The sequence below is a fragment of the Gopherus flavomarginatus genome, chromosome 3 (assembly GCF_025201925.1).
Source record: "Gopherus flavomarginatus isolate rGopFla2 chromosome 3, rGopFla2.mat.asm, whole genome shotgun sequence".
Taxonomy (NCBI): Eukaryota; Metazoa; Chordata; order Testudines; family Testudinidae; genus Gopherus; species Gopherus flavomarginatus.
The window spans coordinates 281,044,309-281,065,579 of NC_066619.1; the positions used below are offsets into that span (position 1 = coordinate 281,044,309).

At 49.9% G+C, this 21,271-nt stretch overlaps 2 protein-coding genes across 2 annotated transcripts in view; both read right to left on the reverse strand.

Moving 5' to 3' along the window:
• Positions 1-7,302, reverse strand: part of DNAAF9 (dynein axonemal assembly factor 9) — a 148,211-nt gene extending 140,909 nt beyond the window's left edge. The window contains exon 1 of the mRNA XM_050943301.1: positions 7,198-7,302. Coding sequence (XP_050799258.1) covers positions 7,198-7,298 — 101 coding nt within the window. The 5' untranslated portion in view covers positions 7,299-7,302. The remainder of the gene's footprint in view (positions 1-7,197) is intronic.
• The window catches only part of LOC127046411 (uncharacterized), a 632,746-nt gene that overhangs the window by 35,069 nt on the left and 576,406 nt on the right, over positions 1-21,271 (reverse strand). The window lies entirely within an intron of this gene.

Below are 21,271 nucleotides of genomic sequence, written 5' to 3' on the forward strand. Positions count from 1 at the left end.
GCACCAGCACTCAGAATTCTGTTTTACAATAGACCTATAGGGTCGGAAGGGCCTACTTCAAAATGGCATCTAGCCCAGTAGCTCTCAACCGTGGTTACGACAAAGTCTTCTGGGGGTATGTCAACTCATCTAGATCAGAATTTCTCAACATGGGGGTTGTGAGCCCCTGGGGGGAGGGGAAGGTCACAGGATGGGTTTAGAAGGGTCACAATTGCAGAGCTGGCATTAAGAGGGTGGTAAGCAGGGCAACTATCTTGGGCCCCACACTACAGGGGGCCCCATGAAGTGGGCAGCGGGGCTCGGGCCTCAGTCTCCTGAAAGGGGTACAGTAGTCTGGAAAGGCTGAGAACCACCAATTTAGCACATCCCCCCACGCTGAGGTCATGTTTGTGTACTTGCATTTACACTAGACAGCTTTGCTTCTCTAATTCACCACCAGAGCAGCAGCTGTAACCATTGAACCTGGAGCACAAACAGAGCTCAGGCCTGGCTTTCTCATTTAGATATGTGGGTAAAATTCTTTTGAGACCTGTCTACACCACAGCTTCTACCACTAATACCATCTATAGAGATGCACCCATGGTGAATTACAGTTGAAGTTTGTTAGTATATATAAGGCCATAGCCTCTCAGCTGCAGAAGCAGTGACTTAGGAAAATCTCCCATATTGCAACCCCACACTGTCAAAGAATTCTCAGAGTCAGTTTAGCAGCCACATAATTCCTGACAACACAGTGACTACCAAAACAAATGCCTCCATCAAAAGTCTGTTTATCACTTTTGATATCTGAAGTACTGATAAAGGATGACACCTGGCTGCTTAAAGAATGGAATGTCCCCCACCCCCAACCTTCTCTTTAACTGGGGCCAGAGGACACAAGAGTGTCAATGCCTGTAGGTTAGGAATAAGTTGCACCATCTGGTCCAAAACTACCCACATTAGTAGGACATGGTACATCTGCAGACCTAAAAGTAACTGAGTTATTATTTTGAGGACTTCGGCCCAACGTTAGTTGCAGTTTGCCCATGCAAAAGCTACACTTGCTGTTAGCAAAATCACTGTTATTGCTCTGTGAAGGTGGACTACAGATATCGAATACAGTAGTCCAGCACATGTGTTGGGCATGGACAAATCAAGAGTTGGAGCTACTAATACAAATGTCAGGCAGACATATTCTAACAGGTGCTTGTTTTTACTACAATCAAGAATCTCAATAATAATGGAAGGATTTAAGTATAAGTGAAGCTTTTCCCAAGGTGCAGATAACAAGAAAGCATATGCCAAGTGAGTATTACAAGCAGAAAAGTTGCTCTTCTACTGTGAGTGTCTACACTGAAGTGCTACGGTAGGACTACTGAAACCAATTTACAGAGCAGCCGCTAGCCAGGCAAAACAAATTATTCTTATAGTTTGTACACAGGGAATGTAAAATATTATTTCTCTCACACCCACAAATGTTGTGTCTGCAGTGATTCTGGGTGAAGTTTCTCTTGCTCCTAGGATTATTAAATCAGTCAGTGATACAGAGATAAAGCCATGTCTTTATCTGTCACATCAGCAAAAGTCAAATGGTAATGGCAAATGACTTCTGAAGGCTGAATGGTAGCGTAAATGTCATTTGAAGCAAAATAAATAGCAACTAAGTTTGTGCTGCTACTTCTACAGTTTGGGCAATGCACTATATTTGTGAATGGTCACTGAACACAAAGGGATAGCACCTTTCAGCAGCCCAGCACTGTTGTTCTGAACAAATGCAGTATTGGCTTATTTGCATGCTTTTTCATCATGTACCAAAACAATGCATGATTTACATTCAACTTTTTTCTTACATGAACAGGTGATAATTAAGGGAAGATATAATATACTAAACCAGGGATAATCTATTTTTTGTCAAGGTCCAAATTTCTTGGTCAACGTATAGTCAAGGTCCAGATTCCAAACAAGAAGAAAATTTAAAAAAAAAGATAAATAAAAGATTTCGGGGTCCATTCAAAAGCATCTGGCGGTCTATATTTGGCCCCCAGTCTGCCTATTAACTACCCCAGTATTAAACCCTGAGCATAATTATACTAATGAAGGGAAGGTGCGAGACGGAGACAAAGCTGTGGAAAGGAAGCACACTGAAGAAATGGGGTAAGAAAATAATGTGGATCATTCAAAAAAAAAATCACCACTTATCTGAACATCTGTTAATATACTGGTTTAATACCTTTCACTAAACTCACGGAGCTCTCTTGCTGGAACTCAGCCAGTGGTCCAACAGTAGATTGCCAGCTGAAAAAAAATGCAGATCTCTCTGGCTCCTCCTACTACAGCTCCCAAACACCAATCAATACTCTCATTCTGATGAACCATGTGTCATTTGCTAGCAGAAGTATCAGCCAATGAACCAACACTCGTTCTGCCAACTGATGCATGGAAAAACCAGAATGGAGGGCCGCATATGTGGGTGAATTGGACCAAGAGGAGAGAGTATGTGGGTGGGCAGAGACTGAAGTCTCATGTTGTACACCACCAGCTGAAGACAAAGGGCATTTCAGAGTGGTAATGTAAGGCGGCAGAGACCTCTGTCTTCCTGGTAAAGAGAGCGGTAAAAGATAACTGCCAGTCTCCCTGAAGCAGTGTAAGACAAGCCTGGCGTGGACATAACAGCACACTGTATTGTAACCGTAGAGATGTAACAATAATCAATTGCTGTCCTACTATTTGATTTCTTATAGTCTAGACAAGGATTTCACTCCTTGGCCAGTAGATGTCAAGTAGATTTTTCAAGCCCTGAGTATTACTACCTACTCATTTTGATGACTGGTAATTTTTTTTTTTCTATTCACTTTCTCAAAACTTGGCAGAAAAATTTTTGAACAGTGATCTAAAAACAGAAGTTGAAAAAATCTTGGTGAAGCCTTGTGAGAAAATGCCTAGAAAAAAAAATATTTGTTTTACTTTTTTCTCAACTAAGAAAAATCTTTGCATTGAGAATAATATTTCATTAAGAAAGGTAACAAACATGCATCACTCTCTTCTGTCCATCTCACTCCATCAGTGTCATCCCTCCTGCCCTTGTCCATGCTTTTCCTTAATACACTTAGATCTGGGTCTGCAGACAAAAGTTGTACCACTAACTACATACTCCTGAGGGCATTCTGCACCAAAAAATTAAAAATTCTGCACACAATATTTTAAAATTCTGCAAATTCTCCTACCTCTGGCTGCACAGAGGTGGGAGATCCATGTGCAGTTCCCCCTACCCCTCTGAGACACAGACTCAGGGGTGAAGCTGCACTCAACCCTGACACAACAGAAGGGCCAGGCCTGCCCCAGAAGCACCCTAGGGCCCTGCCTCTCCGTGCCAGATACACCAAGTGTGGGCAGGCAGGCTCAGTAGGGCAGGATCCTAGTATGGGGAGATCCAGGTGTGAGTTGACAGGGTTCTGTGTGGGATAATCTGGGTGCAGGCAGCTCAGCGGGGAATCCACAGGGGGGATCTGGATGCACAGGGGATTGTTGGGGTGTTCTGGGTGCAGCAGTAATAGGACTCTGCGGTGGGGGGGGTTCCAGGTAAAGGTGGTTGGGACTCGGGGGGGGAGGGAAATAGAGCTCAGCAGGGGTCTCTGGGGGGGTCCAATTGCTAGGGGAGTGGAGTAGGGATCCAGCTGCAGCTGTTTGGGGCTTGGTGGGGTGGGGATGCGGGTGGCTCACCAGGATGGACCAGGTGCAGGGGGAGTGGGGCTCATCGGAGGGGTTCTGAGTGCAGGGGGGATGAGACTCAGTGGGAGGGTCTGAGTATGAAGGCATCTGGATGCACAGGGGTTGGGCGGATGGGGGAGTAGCTTCCTGTACAGTGATCCCTTCCCCTGCAGCTGAGGAGCAATGGGTGCAGGAAGCAGGCGGAAGTTTGCAGAGCTTCCTGCAGCTGGGGGAGAAATCGGGAGGGGGGGTGTCTGATCCAGTCCCAGATGCTAGGAAGAGGAAGTCCCACCCTCCCCAGCACAGCCAGAAATAGCAGCTGAGACTGGCATAGGGTAGGAGCCATGAGCGCGATCTTCCTCAGTCCCACCCCATGCCCACCAGTGATTTACCTCTCTGCTGGCTGCCCTGAGCACCCAAAACACACTGCTGGGCAGGGTCCCATGACCGCTCTTGTGGCTTCCCTTTGCTTCCCCACCAGAAAAGTCATTTTTCTACACGTAAACCAAGAAATCTGCAGGGGACATAAATTCTACACATATGCAGTGGCGCAGAATTCCCCCAGAACTAAACTACCCCAGTACAGGTAAGGCAGTTAACCAAAAAAACCAAAAACACACACCTTTTATGAACACAGTAATACCTGTATGAAATTGCTTATAAAGATGTATAGTTTATTCTTCCTCCGTATGGGAATAAGCTATATCTGGGCGAGGTACCTTTATACCAGTGTAACAGCATGCACACTGTGAGTTGTACCATTGCAATAATTTCAGTTAAAACAAAACACCTCTAACCAAGCACTAGTACAAAAATCTGCACATAGACCAGGCCTTGGCTGAAAACAAACATATCCACTACCATGCTTCCCTCCTGCCCGAACGTTCTTCATCTTTGGAAGAAGTGCTCAACTAATTTTGTTAGTCCACTAGTTACATTAACCATCTCTAGTCCACAGGACAATGGTTTCAAAGACTTTTGAGAGGCAACCCACCTAAAAAGTCATAAAACTTTACAAAGTAAAACACACCCCTTTCTATGTGTTTTCAAAATGAGAGTGTCATATGCAACATATATATTGTCCTCCATAATATACATAAAGAACAGCACAATCACACCAATGCACAATGTAAACCTTCAGCAGGAATATGTCCTCAGCATCAAGAAATTTGGAGACAATTCCCGTAACCCCTCTACCCCCAACATATAGCCTCAGAAAAATTTCTGCAAAAACACGTCAGTGTGCGCCTCAATGAATATTCAAAAGGTACTATATGAAGGGCAGTGAACATGAGGATTTTCCACTGAACGCCTATCTAAGATTCCCATATAAGAAAGCTATGAGACCTATTTAGAATTTTGCTTTAATAGTACCTCTATCTCTCGTCTAAATATTTCACCTGTCAATGGAACACCATGACAGGCTTATTGAAGATCAAAATGGAAGCACTTTAATAGACAGTAACTTTACATTTTTCCTACCTCTGAAGTAGTAACTTGTATTATAAAGTACAAATCACCAGTGTTATCCTTGTGTGTAAAATAAAGTATTTAGCTCTGCAATGGTTACACCAGGGTGGATAGATATTTATAATTCTATAACAAGTAAATTTAACTTCTATTGTTAGCTGAGATTTTTTTTTACTCAATGTTTTCTTTCAAATTTTTTACGTGAAAACACACGCATTTTTTTAAATTAAATCTCGTTCTATCCTTCACAAAAACAAAATCTCATTAAGAACCAAGCAATACATCAATTTTTGAAACGACACACTTCCTGGAAGACTTCTTTTAGCAGTTAAGTGTTAAGTAAGTTTTATTCAAGACAATTTAAGATTATTTATTCCCTTTTCCTGATACAGTGCCCAGGATTTCAGTTATGAATGCCAATTTCCCAAGCACCCTACAGAAGTCCAGAAATTCTGAAGCACATGGAAGAGATCCAAGAAAAGTTATCTTAGGATGTTTCTCCATGATGACATACTCTAATAATTTTGCATTTGAGTTTAGGGAGCAGAACTGTTTTGTTTTATTTTAAGTCACTTCTATTAACTACCCCAATTCTTACTGGCAGTCTGGGAGCATTCATTGCAAACAAACTTTTTTCCTCCCCATTTCCTCCCCCAGTTACAATGCATGAAGTGAAATGTAATGCCAAAAAAAATTAGCAGATGACATTTGGCATGTTAGTGGGAGGAGTTACAGATGCTGGCAGGATATGCTAAGGGAGCTCAAGACTCACAGATGTTTCTAAGGAATTAGAAATTCTCCAGGCAGCACTGAAACAGGACCACATATTCCAAGGTCACTTGTTCCCCTGAGCAGAGAAGCTTGAACAGAAACCATTTTCTCTTTTAGTAAATGAAAATTAAACCGTATGGACTAAAAAGAACACCATGTTATTTCAAAATGTATTATATACACTTTCCATTTTCAAACAAAAATGAAGCAGTATTAATTTTAAAACATCAACACCAACAGCTGAAGAACAAGCAGTTTCAAAGAATAAGATTCCCCTTTCTCCTCCCCATATCTCATGCCTAATTCAATTTCCCACTACACCAGGAAGAAGAATTTAACCTTCACACAACCGTTTTCTTAATACACTGCAAACAAACAGAAAGACCACCATTCTTTGAGCTAGCTTGGAGGATTGAACACACAGGCATATACCCTTCAAGACTGACAGCCCTATTTTTGGCTATTTTACACATTTGTTTAGAAAAAGAGGAAGACATTACAAAAAAAACACACATTTAGCCATTTTAAATTTTCGCATGACTGCAAAAGATTTTGTGGTGGCATTTTGGATGTGGCATATCCTGGATGCCTGCTACTCTATTATCTACTTTCTGCGGTTAACTACTGCGATATATTGCATTTTTAATTATTCAGGGCCTCAGGCACCTCATCCTGTTCATGGTGCTTTATAATCAAACACTTTATAATAATAGCCCTATTTTAATACACCCACGTGCTCCCTCTCAGCCAGGCAACTGGAATCGGGAAAGAAAACGGGCAGAGCCCTAGCAACCCAATAACAGCAGGTCGCCAACCTAACGCCTACAAAGGCAGGGGAACCACCACCCCTCCCCAGCGCACCCCCATGTTCTCGCTGTCCGCACCCCATTTCAACCCCCCACCACCCTTATCGCCCATCCCTCTATACCAACCCCAAACCCCCCCTTCTCACAGGCCACCCTGCCCTCCTAATCCCCTCCCCCACCCCACACCCCGAGCCCTTACAGCATCCCCTCTCGTTCCGCCTAACCCCCCCCCGGGCTATAATGGCCCCACCAGTCCCACCTAACCACCCTCACTCCACAGGCCCCCCGGTCCCTTCCCCCCGATGCCTCGCCCCCCCCCGTCCTCCCACGCCACCGCCCCACTCCCCGCATCCCCCCGAGGCAGACGCCCCTCCCCCACTCCCCGAACCCCCCCAGCACCCTGCCCCGCCCCCTCAGCGCCCCACCACTCCTGCCCCCTCCCGTCCCCAGGCGAGGCCGTTACCTCACGACGGACTCGGCGCCGCCGCGGGGCCTGGAGCGGCCCCTCCGAAGAGCGGCGGAGGGCAGGGGAAGCAGCAGCGACGGCCGGGGCGCCAGCGCCATTGTGCGGGCGGGGAGGGTGCGGAGCGCAGGGGGCGCTGCGCGGAGCCGGGCTGGGGCCGCCTCGCCCCGGGAGTCTGGGAGGGGGCGGGGCGAGAGTCGGACCGCACCACCCCGCGCGCTCAGAGGGGGGCGGATCGCTCGCCTGCTCTAAGCCAGCAGCCCGGATTGAGGAGACCCCGAGCAGGAACGAGGTGTCCCCGATACGGCCAGCGCCTCTTCCCCGGGCCGGCACGGCCCTGCCCTGCGGAGTAACCGAGACACATACACCCCCGTTAGTGACAATGGTACCGCCCGGCAACAGCCAGGGCCGGGGGACACACACAAACCTGGCAGCATCCCCCGCAAAACCCCGTAGTCCCCCCCAGCTCCTCGTCACCTCCCTCAGCCCCCCCCGAAACACCCCATCGCCCCGCCCCGTCACCTCCCTCAGCCCCCCCGAAACACCCCCATCGCCCCGCCCCGTCACCTCCCTCCGCCCCCCCGAAACACCCCATCGCCCCGCCCCGTCACCTCCCTCCGCCCCCGAAACACCCCCATCGCCCCGCCCCGTCACCTCCCTCCGCCCCCCCGAAACACCCCATCGCCCCGCCCCGTCACCTCCCTCCGCCCCCGAAACACCCCCATCGCCCCGCCCCGTCACCTCCTTCCGCCCCCCCGAAACACCCCCATTGCCCCGCCCCGTCACCTCCTTCCGCCCCCCGAAACACCCCCATCGCCCCGCCCCGTCACCTCCCTCAGCCCCCGAAACACCCCCATCGCCCCTCCCCGTCACCTCCCTCAGCCCCCCGAAACACCCCCATTGCCCCGCCCCGTCACCTCCCTCAGCCCCCGAAACACCCCCATCGCCCCTCCCCGTCACCTCCCTCAGCCCCCCGAAACACCCCCATCGCCCCGCCCCGTCACCTCCCTCGGCCCCCGAAACACGCCCATCGCCCTGCCCCGTCACCTCCCTCCGCCCCCCCAAAACACCCCATCGCCCCGCCCCGTCACCTCCCTCAGCCCCCCCCGAAACACCCCATTGCCCCGCCCCGTCACCTCCCTCAGCCCCCCCCGAAACACCCCCATCGCCCCGCCCCGTCACCTCCTTCAGCCCCCGAAACACCCCCATCGCCCCGCCCCGTCTTCTCCCTCGGCCCCCGAAACACCCCCATCGCCCCGCCCCGTCACCTCCCTCAGCCCCCGAAACACCCCCATCGCCCCGCCCCGTCACCTCCTTCAGCCCCCGAAACACCCCCATCGCCCCGCCCCGTCACCTCCCTCAGCCCCCGAAACACCCCCATTGCCCCGCCCCCTCACCTCCTTCCGCCCCCCGAAACACCCCCATTGCCCCGCCCCGTCACCTCCTTCCGCCCCCCGAAACACCCCCATCGCCCCGCCCCGTCACCTCCCTCAGCCCCCGAAACACCCCATCGCCCCGCCCCGTCACCTCCCTCGGCCCCCCCCGAAACACCCCCATTGCCCCGCCCCGTCACCTCCCTCAGCCCCCGAAACACCCCCATCGCCCCTCCCCGTCACCTCCCTCGGCCCCCCCCGAAACACCCCATCGCCCCGCCCCGTCACCTCCCTCGGCCCCCCTGAAACACCCCCATTGCCCCGCCCCGTCACCTCCCTCAGCCCCCAAAACACCCCCATAGCCCCGCCCCGTCACCTCCTTCCGCCCCCCGAAACACCCCATTGCCCCGCCCGTCACCTCCCTCAGCCCCCGAAACACCCCATCGCCCCTCCCCGTCACCTCCCTCGGCCTCCCCGAAACACCCCATTGCCCCGCCCGTCACCTCCCTCAGCCCCCGAAACACCCCATCGCCCCTCCCCGTCACCTCCCTCGGCCTCCCCGAAACACCCCATCGCCCCGCCCCGTCACCTCCCTCGGCCCCCCCGAAACACCCCCATTGCCCCGCCCCGTCACCTCCCTCAGCCCCCGAAACACCCCCATCGCCCCTCCCCGTCACCTCCCTCGGCCCCCCCCCGAAACACCCCATCGCCCCGCCCCGTCACCTCCCTCGGCCCCCCTGAAACACCCCCATTGCCCCGCCCCGTCACCTCCCTCAGCCCCCGAAACACCCCCATTGCCCCGCCCCGTCACCTCCCTCAGCCCCCAAAACACCCCCATAGCCCCGCCCCGTCACCTCCTTCCGCCCCCCGAAACACCCCATTGCCCCGCCCGTCACCTCCCTCAGCCCCCGAAACACCCCATCGCCCCTCCCCGTCACCTCCCTCGGCCTCCCCGAAACACCCCATTGCCCCGCCCGTCACCTCCCTCGGCCCCCCCCGAAACACCCCCATTTCCCCGCCCCGTCACCTCCTTCCGCCCCCCGAAACACCCCCATTGCCCCGCCCCGTCACCTCCCTCAGCCCCCGAAACACCCCATTGCCCCGCCCGTCACCTCCCTCAGCCCCCAAAACACCCCCATAGCCCCGCCCCGTCACCTCCTTCCGCCCCCGAAACACCCCCATTGCCCCGCCCCGTCACCTCCCTCAGCCCCCGAAACACCCCATTGCCCCGCCCCGTCACCTCCCTCCGCCCCCGAAACACCCCCATTGCCCCGCCCGTCACCTCCCTCCGCCCCCCGAAACACTCCCATTGCCCCGCCCCGTCACTTCCCTCAGCCCCCGAAACACCCCATCGCCCCTCCCCGTCACCTCCCTCGGCCCCCCCGAAACACCCCATTGCCCCGCCCGTCACCTCCCTCCGCCCCCAAAACACCCCCATAGCCCCGCCCCGTCACCTCCTTCCGCCCCCCGAAACACCCCCATAGCCCCGCCCCGTCACCTCCCTCCGCCCCCGAAACACCCCATCGCCCCGCCCGTCACCTCCCTCCGCCCCCCGAAACACCCCATCGCCCTGCCCCGTCACCTCCCTCCGCCCCCCCGAAACACCCCATCGCCCCGCCCCGTCACCTCCCTCCGCCCCCGAAACACCCCCATTCCTCCGCCCTGTCACCTCCCTCAGCCCCCCCGAAACACCCCATCGCCCCGCCCCGTCACCTCCCTCAGCCCCCCCAAAACACCCCATCGCCCCTCCCCGTCACCTCCCTCGGCCCCCCCGAAACACCCCATCGCCCCGCCCCGTCACCTCCCTCCGCCCCCGAAACACCCCCATTGCCCCGCCCGTCACCTCCCTCCGCCCCCGAAACACCCCCATTGCCCCGCCCGTCACCTCCCTCCGCCCCCCGAAACACTCCCATTGCCCCGCCCCGTCACTTCCCTCAGCCCCCGAAACACTCCCATTGCTCCGCCCCGTCACCTCCCTCCGCCCCCCCCGAAACACCCCATCGCCCCGCCCCGTCACCTCCCTCCACCCCCAAAACACCCCCATTGCCCCGCCCGTCACCTCCCTCCGCCCCCCCGAAACACCCCCATAGCCCCGCCCCGTCACCTCCTTCCGCCCCCCGAAACACCCCCATAGCCCCGCCCCGTCACCTCCCTCCGCCCCCCCGAAACACCCTATCGCCCGGCCCCGTCACCTCCCTCAGCCCCCGAAACACCCCATTGCTCCGCCCCGTCACCTCTCTCAGCCCCCGAAACACCCCATCGCCCTGCCCCGTCACCTCCCTCCGCCCCCCCAAAACACCCCATCGCCCCGCCCCGTCACCTCCCTCCACCCCCAAAACACCCCCATAGCCCCGCCCCGTCACCTCCTTCCGCCCCCCGAAACACCCCCATAGCCCCGCCCCGTCACCTCCCTCCGCCCCCCTGAAACACCCCATCGCCCCGCCCCGTCACCTCCCTCCGCCCCCCCCGAAACACCCCATCGCCCCGCCCCGTCACCTCCCTCCGCCCCCCCGAAACACCCCATCGCCCCGCCCCGTCACCTCCCTCCACCCCCAAAACACCCCCATAGCCCCGCCCCGTCACCTCCTTCCGCCCCCGAAACACCCCCATAGCCCCGCCCCGTCACCTCCCTCCGCCCCCGAAACACCCCCATCGCCCCGCCCCGTCACCTCCCTCCACCCCCAAAACACCCCCATAGCCCCGCCCCGTCACCTCCTTCCGCCCCCCGAAACACCCCCATAGCCCCGCCCCGTCACCTCCCTCCGCCCCCCCGAAACACCCCATCGCCCCGCCCCGTCACCTCCCTCCGCCCCCCGAAACAGCCCCATTTCCCCGCCCCGTCACCTCCCTCAGCCCCCGAAACACCCCATCACCCCGCCCCGTCACCTCCCTCGGCCCCCCGAAACACCCCCATTGCTCCGCCCCGTCACCTCCCTCGGCCCCCGAAACACCCCATCGCCCCGCCCCGTCACCTCCCTCGGCCCCGAAACACCCCCCATTGCCCCGCCCCGTCACCTCTCTCAGCCCCCCCGAAACACCCCCATTGCCCCGCCCCGTCACCTCCCTCAGCCCCCCGAAACACCCCCATTGCCCCGCCCCGTCACCTCCCTCCGCCCCCGAAACACCCCCCATTGCTCCGCCCCGTCACCTCCCTCGGCCCCCGAAACACCCCCCATTGCTTCGCCCCATCACCTCCCTCAGCCCCCGAAACACCCCCATTGCTCTGCCCCATCACCTCCCTCAGCCCCCCCAAAACACCCCCATTGCCCCACCCTGTCACCTCCCTCCGCCCCCCAAAACACCCCAAGTCCTGCTCCCGGATTCCTGTCAGCTCCCTCAGCCCCAGCCCCCCAATCCTGCTCCCAACCCCACTAAACCAGCCTCACCCGCAGAACCCTGTCACCCCCCTCAGCCCACAAACCACCACCCAGCCCGGCTCCAGCCCCACTCACCACTCCCCAATCCATTCCCAGCCCCCTGTAATTCCTTAGTTCTATGCTTTAAAGGTTTGGAGTAGTTAGGGCATGTCGTGGTGCAACCTTAATTGTCAGTAAATGAATTTTTGTTTGTATTGACTCTGTATATGGTCCCTTCTGACCTTAAAGTCTATGAGCATTGATGAAAAATGAAACTTTTGGCCAAAAAAAAAAGACACCTGAGTCGCTCATTGTAGCAGAGAAGTGGAGGAAGTAGTTGCAATCCTTCCACATTTTCCTAGAAGCAAACTGTCTCAGAGAAATCAGGGATGTTGAAATCCTCCACACTGTCATGTGTAGTAGGGGGTCAATATCTACTGGCTCCAGTAAGCCAGTTACAACTGCAAAGATCTGTGCTAGGGAGCTCATAAAGACCTGTGCTTTAACATCAAACTATGGGTGCTCAGCTGGCCACATGGCAGAGGCCCATGCCTAGAAATCAAGCCAGGAAGCAACAGATGCTGAGGCAGTACGCTCACAGTGGATTAGTCCCTGGGCCTTGACATCAGCTAAGCAAGCTAGAGGTGCTCAACTAGTGACCTCACAAGGGGCCCAAGTCTTCACTTCAGCCCAGCAAGTTAAAGATGCTGACCAACTGACCTCATATGAGCCACTGACCTCATAGTAGCCTGCCCCCTGACAGCAGTACAGCAGTCTGAGTGACAAGTGCTTTTACCTAGGGATCATCCTAGCAATTTAGAAATGCTGAGCCAATAATCCTCCCAAAGACCTGTGTTTTGGTTTTAGCCCAACAAGCTAAAAGTTTTGAGCAAGAGCAGTCACAGAAGCCAGTGCCTGAACTGTTTCCACACAAGATCCAGATGCTCAGCCACTAACCTCACAAAGACAAAAACCCTTCTCTCCATCTACACCCTATTCCTAGGTGCTCTAATCCACAAGGAAGGCTTTGGCTTCCATCTTTATGCTGACAAGTCACAAACCTTACCTCCCTGCTCATGGCCTATCTCAGTCTCTTGTCTTTCTTACCTGGCTTCTTGACTGTCCAAGCTCAACATGGCCTAACTGAGATTTTGATCTCCCTGTGCCAAGCCCTTGCTTCTGCCTCCTTTCTCTATCACCATGGACATCACACCAACATAATCCCAATGCCACAGGTCTATAACCTGACTTGGCCCCTCTTTCAACCCACACACCTAGACTATGTCTAAGCCTGGCTGCCTTTTCCTACATTATGTCTCAAATATATGACCTTTTCTGTGTGTCTAGACTGCAACTGTCTAGTCTAGGCACACCCTGCACCTCAACTACTGTAATCGTCTTCCTCTCTAGCCCTGACCACTCCAAAACAAGCCCCCTCAGAACTGCATTCAAAGCACTGCTTACTAGGACAATCTTCCTGCTTGGCTGCTCTTCTACATCACTGTTCTGTGCTTCTGTTCACTGCCCCTTTACCATTGCATCAAATACAAGCGTCTTGTCTCACCTTTAAGGCCCTTAACTATATATGGAGATATACCTATGTCATATAACTGGAAGGGACCCTGAAAGGTCATTGAGTCCAGCCCCCTGCCTTCATTAGCAGGACTAAGTACTGATTTTTGCCCCAGATCCCTACGTGGCCCCCTCACAGATTGAGCTCACAACCCTGGGTTTAGCAGGCCAATGTTCAAACCACGGAGCTATCCCTCCCACCCAAAACCACTTAACTATGGCCTCTACCTATCAGGTCTAGTATATAAATGCAACATTAAACCCTACGTTCACTATGCCAGCCTTTATTGCCCATTAATCCGCTTTCTCCTCTGATGCCCATTTTGCATGGGAAAAGGTTCCTGCCAAAATCCATAAAAACACTACCCTGCCCTCCTTCAAATCACTCCTTAAGGACTTACTCTGTCATGATGTCATGAAAGCACAACCAGCTGATAAAGAGGCCTGGTGGTGCAGAGAAGAGGTTATTGGTTTTATGCAAAGCATGCTAGTTCGACTGTTGCCATGTAGTCCCATCATCCCCTATTGTCTTTTTCTTCTGATTGTTGCATCATGTCATTTCTGGAACAGGGACTCTTTTTATCTACAGTATCCAGCAAAACGGTACCTGAATCCTGACCTGGACCACTAGGCACTTGTGTAACACAAATGCTAGATAATAATAAAAGACCTCATGCCTTGACATCACCCAGCGAGCTAGATGTGCTGGGCCAGTCACCCTCACAGAGGTATATGCCATACTAATCATGCAGGCTAAAGCTGCCAAGCAAAGTCCCCTATTCTCCCTCTCCTGGAGAAGATCATTGCCTCCTACTAGTTCTTCCTTCCCTACAGATTAGCGAAGAGGTAAAGAGAAAGATCCTGCCACTTTCAACTCTCCCTTCTCTCTAGAGGAAAAAGGAGACCATGCTATTGACTTCCCCAACTCTACCCAGAACCTGTACAAACAGATTGGTCCAGCCCATTCCCTTTCCAGTCCTGACATTCTCTATTAGGGGGTGTGGGTGGAGAAATGTTCCTCTTTACAGTTTCATATCCTGCACACACATGCAGATACTCAGCTTTGTTCTGGATATGACCTGCTTGGGGATAAGGACTCCTTTCAGATACATTTATTTCATTGTCCCCATTCTCTTCCCCGTGTTATGTACCATTAGAAAAAACACACTGTCAATACACAGTGACATCAACATACAAGCGGACTTAAAGTCACCGGAATTAGTGAGCGCTTCTTACTGGGGCTTAACTTCTGTCTTATTTTCCCCAGGTGTGAAATGGAGAGAACACCATTTATGTCTCAGCGGTATTCAATTTAATGATGTTGATGTTTGCAAAGTGCTGTATAAAGAGTTAATATATTAGAGGACCTACAACTCTCTGGTGAGTTGGAGACCTGGAAGTTGCTAGGCACCAACTAATTTGTACCTTGCAAAAAATTTTTAACTGTTGTCAGCTTTGCAGACTCCGATATAAGCATAAGAACGGCCATACTGGGTCAGACCAAAGGTGCATCTAGCCCAGTATTCTGTCTTCCAACAGTGGCCAATGCCAGGTGCCCCAAAGTGAATGAACAGAACAGGTAATCATCAAGTGATCCATCCCCTGTCACCCATTCCCAGCTAGGCTTTGTGCCTCTTACAGTGACAGGCTGATGGGGGAACTTGAAGATCTTCCCCTGTATACTCTCTTTTTGTACACCCTTTTTGTAGATGCAGTTAAAGTTTGAATACATCTCAAAGAATCATTTCATTAAATCTTCCCAAAAAATCTCAACCCCATGCAGTGCCTGGTGGTTAACATTTTTTGGACATGAATTAGTTGCATTGGGGGAGTGAGAAAATTATTTCACAGGCCCACTTAACAATGCTAAGGACAGTTCTTCATACACCTTTAAGCTCAAGAGAGAGCCTATATCCCCCAATAGGGAGTCACTCCAGCACTAACTACTGTAAGCGTCTGCCCCAAACAGGAAATTCCAATACAACCACAGAAGAATCTGCACACATCTCTCCCTCTGCTCACAGCCACCAAGACCTCCAAGAGTCACATGAACACACATGCACACTCAAGAGAGACTGTAGACTCCATCACCACCTCAGATGGAACAAGTGAAAACCTGAGACTGTCTCAGGCAAGTCAACCAACCCCACAGATGAAAGAGATCCATTCCCACTTTAATAAAAACCATAAAGATGAAAAGCGGGCAGCAAAAACTGAAAACAAAATGTTTCTCCCTGAAACTGTCCTCCAGCAGCTGTGTAGGATTGGCACTTTTTCCAGATTTCTCTGGTGCTTGTAGGAGTCAGGATCACCATGACAAAATTGGGAAGATCCCAGAAAAAGCAGGAAAAATGTCAAATTTACTGGAGTATGACTAGGGTGGAAGGGATCCAGGACATGACTCAGACCTCATCCAGAATTGACACTAAAGGGGAAGATAATTAACTTTTTCTGAGGTTTGGGATCCTCTAAACTGTAAGGCTACAAACTCTGTATTAAATGTACAACAATCTTTAAAGAAGAAGAAGAAAGAAAGTTGACTTGTTGGGAAAAGAGGATGCCTGCTGTACATGCTGCTCAGTTGGTTCTTCCTGACCTAGTTCTCATCCAACGTTAATCTATAAAATCTGGGTTAAGTATAAAATCTCTGTCCTCTTGACTTAAGTGGAGATGAGCCTTTGGCTCAGATTGCCTGACTGTACTTGGCTTTTTTACCTTTGGAAAATGCTAGGTTTGCAGCCAGGCTTTTAAAAATAAACTCTCCCATTGCACCTGCAGAGAATGTTGTTGTTGTCGTCGTTAAATATTTGTTTCTGGAAAAACAAATGGGCTAAAAATAGCCTTCATGTAGATGCTGCCTTACCTACTATAAGATCCTATGTTCCTTTACACACTCTAGAGACACCTACATTTTTCAGCCCCATGCTGGCAGCTTGCCAGGAGGCCATGGGCTGCACCTTTTTAAAATAAATGCACAAACCCCACAAGATTGGCTTGTACATGTATCTTCCTTGTTAAATGAATGGATTGTTTGAATTTAGCAGCAGTGACAGCTGGAAGCTGATCACTCTTTGATCACTTTGCACTTACACTAAGGGTTGGCCTTAAGCCTTACTTTAGGACTTAAGAGAACACGTTTGGACCTTGTGTGGTTCTTTAGTCTCCCCTGAAATCAATTTATCTTAGCACCTTTCACTGTTATACTGAATACTTTGCCCTTCTATAGCAAAATCCATCCAAAGACCTCCATGTGTTTTAGAGACATGAAAAAGTCCCTTTGCAGCCTCTGTGTGGTGCAAGAAAATATCACCATCCCAGATAGAGAAACTGAGGCAGGGCACATAGGTGACTTGTCCACCATGAGTTAGAAGCAGAGCCAGGAATAGAAACCAGGAGTCCTGATGTCCAGTCCTGATGGTCCCACAAGACCATCTCCCACAATACATAATATCAATCTACCTACCACTGAAATGTAACTGTGATTCTGCACCAGTGACGTAACAGAAGAGTTATAACTGAAAAATTATGTCAATCTATAAACACAGAGAGAATTTATTATTAGTTATTATTGAGACAAATTGTAAACTACCCACAATAGGCTCAGCTCAGAAAAAGCTATGCCCTCTTCAGAGGTTCTTGCAACAGAATTTTTGGTGGCCTCATAATGTGGCCACCAACTCTTGCTGGTGGCAGATATGACAATTTTTCCAAAAAACATAAATTGCATTAGGAAAAACAAAAACATATGCACATGTACCTGTCCAAATCATTGTAATCTGTTTATGTGGGGTTTTTTTGCAGACTCAATAATAACAACAATGTATAGTTGTCTCTATTTATTGGACCTAAACAGAATAGAAACACAAATAAGGTGTTTCACATGTTCTTGCCTTTTTTGTTGTTGTTCCTTTTGTGTTTTTGGTTTCTGTTTGTTTGGGTTTTTTTATTGGATTGCTAGCTAGTAAGTCTGCTTCTGTGACAAGTGATATTTGTATGTTAATATGACTTTTCACAGCAGCAGACTTGTTAGTTAGCTGGGCGGCAGTGAAAAGTGATATTAACAAACATACATATATCACTTTTCACAGCAGACTTACTCAGCCCTGGCAAGCCAGGGGACAAATTAAGTCTTACATGGGGAGGTGGAGAGGGAAGCATTGGGGGCCAGGGGTGATGGGGTGGATGAGTCATGGGCCGGGAGAGGCAGTGAGGGCCAGAGACGATGAAGGGGGTGGTGATCCTGAAATCCAGTGGCCAGAGCCTGCCGTCACACGGCTGAAGCTTGCTGCCTGCCACCCCAGGGCTGAAGCCAGAAATCTGAGCCCCACTACCCATGGGAAGGTGGAGAACTGACACCAGCTGTCTGCTCCTCTGATGTTTGTGGCTCCGGGGAGCGGAGGGCAGGTCCCAACCCATACTTGCAGACTCAGGAGAGTAGTTAATGCTTGGCGCCCCCTGCCAATTACCGCCCAGGTGGCTGTGGCCGGAAGAAAAGCCTCTGGTGGCTGCATGCAGCCATCGTGGCCGCATTTGAGAAATGCTGCTCTAGGTGGTGGTTAAGCACAAGTAAAATTCATGGTTTAGGAGGTGAGGTATGAGCAGGAGGGTGAGATTGTAGATTACAGAGGAGAGTGTACATAGAAGTTACAGGTGAGTGTTGGGAGTGGGAATGAAAATAAAAAAAGGAAATGATACCTTCCCATAGGTGCTAAATTAAAGAAGAATTAATCAAAATGTTGTTTCTGGGCAACATTGTTATTTCCTGTTCCTAAAATATTCTAAGTTCATGTTTATTCTTTTTGCAATGATGGAGCAATACAGTAAAATCAATATTAATATTATCACTCAGACATTCAGAAGATCAAGTTTCAATTCCCAACAAGCTTATCGTAACTTTTTAATGGAAATTATTTTTTAAAATCCATCCTGTTTATATTGCAGGAAAAAAGTAAGCTGTTTTCACATGGTCAGAGCTTTAGTGAACTCCTGTGAAAGAGATTCATTTTAAAATGAAGTGACACAGGAGCATGCCATTTTTTTTGTTAAAAAGAAAATATCCAAGTGAATCAGCTACTGTGCTTCACAAGAATTTTTCTCCCTACAACTTCAGATTTAGGGGTTTCCTGTGTATCCATAAAAGTTTTAATGGTTCTGTATTCCACACAGCATCTCAAAAGAAGCGGTTGTGTTCACATCAGACAAAAAAAGCCTTTTGCATATGCAGCTGTTGATGAAAATTTAATACAGTACGATAAATAACACTGGAGGGAAAAAACAGAACTGTAACAAAGGTTTCTGGTATTGGACTTCTAGAGAGAAAATTAAAGAATGAATTATGATGGCAATTAAGTCATTTCTATTTTGTTTGTACAAGTTCTCGAGGCTAAAGATCACCTTAATCCCTCTATGTTGTTTGAGGACAGTTTTATTAGCCTGCTTCTCACCCTCCTTAAATTATTGTTCTGTCTAGTTATAAAGAGCAGACACAAAGTGAAAAAAAGTGACAAAGCAAGTTCATTCCTAAATCGAATATGAAAACAATAGGGTAAATATTATAGGCTAAATGCTCTACTAGTGCAAATTGAGTGATCGATCTATCGGGGATCGATTTATCATATCTAGTGTAGACACAATAAAATCGATCCTCAATTGCTCTGCCGTCGACTCCACCGCGGCGAGAGGTGGAAGTAGAGTCGATGGGGGAGTGGCAGCAGTCGACCCACTGCTGTCCTCACGGCCATTTAAATTGACCTAAGATACCAAATAATACCAAAGACAGCATCCGGTAGAATGTTTCTGTGTAGAATTTAGTTTCCCTTGTACTACTCTGATTTATGGTTCTTTGGCTTTAAGTGATGAGCTAAAGAGATCACAGGGGGATTAAAGTAGTTGGGAAAAAAACTCATCAAGCAGAAAAGGAGGCATAACCCATCACTAAATCTGGGCAAAGGACAGACATTCTGTTTTGCAAAGGATTTCAAGATCCTGAAGTTTATTTTCATTCTGATTTGGAACAAGTCCCGAAAAAGTCAAAATTCTCTGTGGAAGAAAATTCTGGAGGAAAAAATCATTTTAGATTGATTGAAATGTTTTATTTTGAGAAAATTAAAATGTTTTGGATTTGACATGAAAAGTTTTTTATTATAGTATATAATATGTAATAATACAAAATTAAAAAAATTAAAGTAATTTTGACAGGAAAAATTAACTTTTTGTTCTGAAACTGTTGCAACAGGAGGTTTGGATTTTGACTAAATTACATTCTCTGATGAAAACTAGTTTTGTTGACATTTTTCCAAGCAGCTCTGCCCAACATGTTGGGATTTGACACACTAAGCATGGTATTCCTGAAACTTTTTAGAGATTTACCTATTTTCTAGAGCTTTTTCTTATAATTGGAGATATACCCATCTCCTAGAATTGGAAAGGACCTTGAAAGATCATTGAGTCTAGTACCCTGCCTTCACTACCAGGACCAAGTACTGATTTTTGCCCCAGGTACCTAAGTAGCCCCCTTAAGTATTGAACTCACAACCCTGGGTTTAGCAGGTCAATACTCAAACCATTGAGCTACCCCTCCTCCCTAGTTTTAGAGATACATTAAATGCTAAACTTTCAGTCCTGTCAGTCCTGTCATTATCATGTAACTAGTTGAAAGAGAACATCATAATGTCCTATGGTATTATTATAATCTAACTCCTTGGAATAAAATTTACACCACAACCTCATTTACCTGCTCACAGCATGAACCAAGAGTTTAAAAGTTAATGCTTTTTAAGTCTGCATGCCAATGTAAGATTTACGGACGTGGGGTTTTGCCTCATGCAGGACAGAAAATAATCATCTGCCGCAGCTCTCGGTTGCATTACTCTCTGCCCTTTCTAGCTGCAGCCAAAACAAAACTGCAGGTGGAAAGCACACTGTCCTATCAGCATTCTTTCCAGCTCTGCCCATGTGCCGGCTGATTAGCCCAGAGCTCACTAGCCGGCCTGCAGCACCAATCCCCTGCCCTTGTTCTGGAATGACATTCCTCCCCTCCAATGGGAAGGAGTGGGTCTGCAGCTGACTCCTGCACCACTTGGTCCTTACAATGAGAGGCACCTGTTAGTAGGAAGATGGGGATCAGTCTTCCTCCTAGCCCCTAGCCAAACAGAGTCCAATCACACTAACTCACTACTGCATGACCACATTGTCAAATAAGCATGTGCTGTCACATGCTGTTGTACCAATTATATTAGACCAGTAAAAACCAGCAGGATCTTATTAAAGGGGACAAGGCAAAGATGCCACATTTATTATTATAACAATTTATGACTGATAACTAATATCTTAATTCTTATACACACACATTATACCTATTACCTATATACACACACACACACTCACATTATAATACCTAATACCTATACACACACACACACACATTCACACACACACATTCATCAGGTGTTCTGCAGCTGCTGCATAGTTCCCAGTCCTGAAGATAGCTTAAGTTCATGGCTTGATTTTGCAGCTTGGGTTCGTAGCTTGTGGCAGCTAACTGGCCAGGAAAGCTGGGCACAAGGACAAGCTGGATCTCTGTTGGGCAGGCACTGATTTCCTTCCATGTTGGCAGCAGAATGTTACCCAGAGTTTCTCATCTCACCCTTCTTTTTTATAGGCTTTTAGTTTTGGGGCTTGTCTACATCAGAAAGTTGCAGCGCTGGTGAGGGAGTTACAGCGCTGCAACTTAGGAGGTGTACACATCTGCAGGGCACCACCAGCGCTGCAACT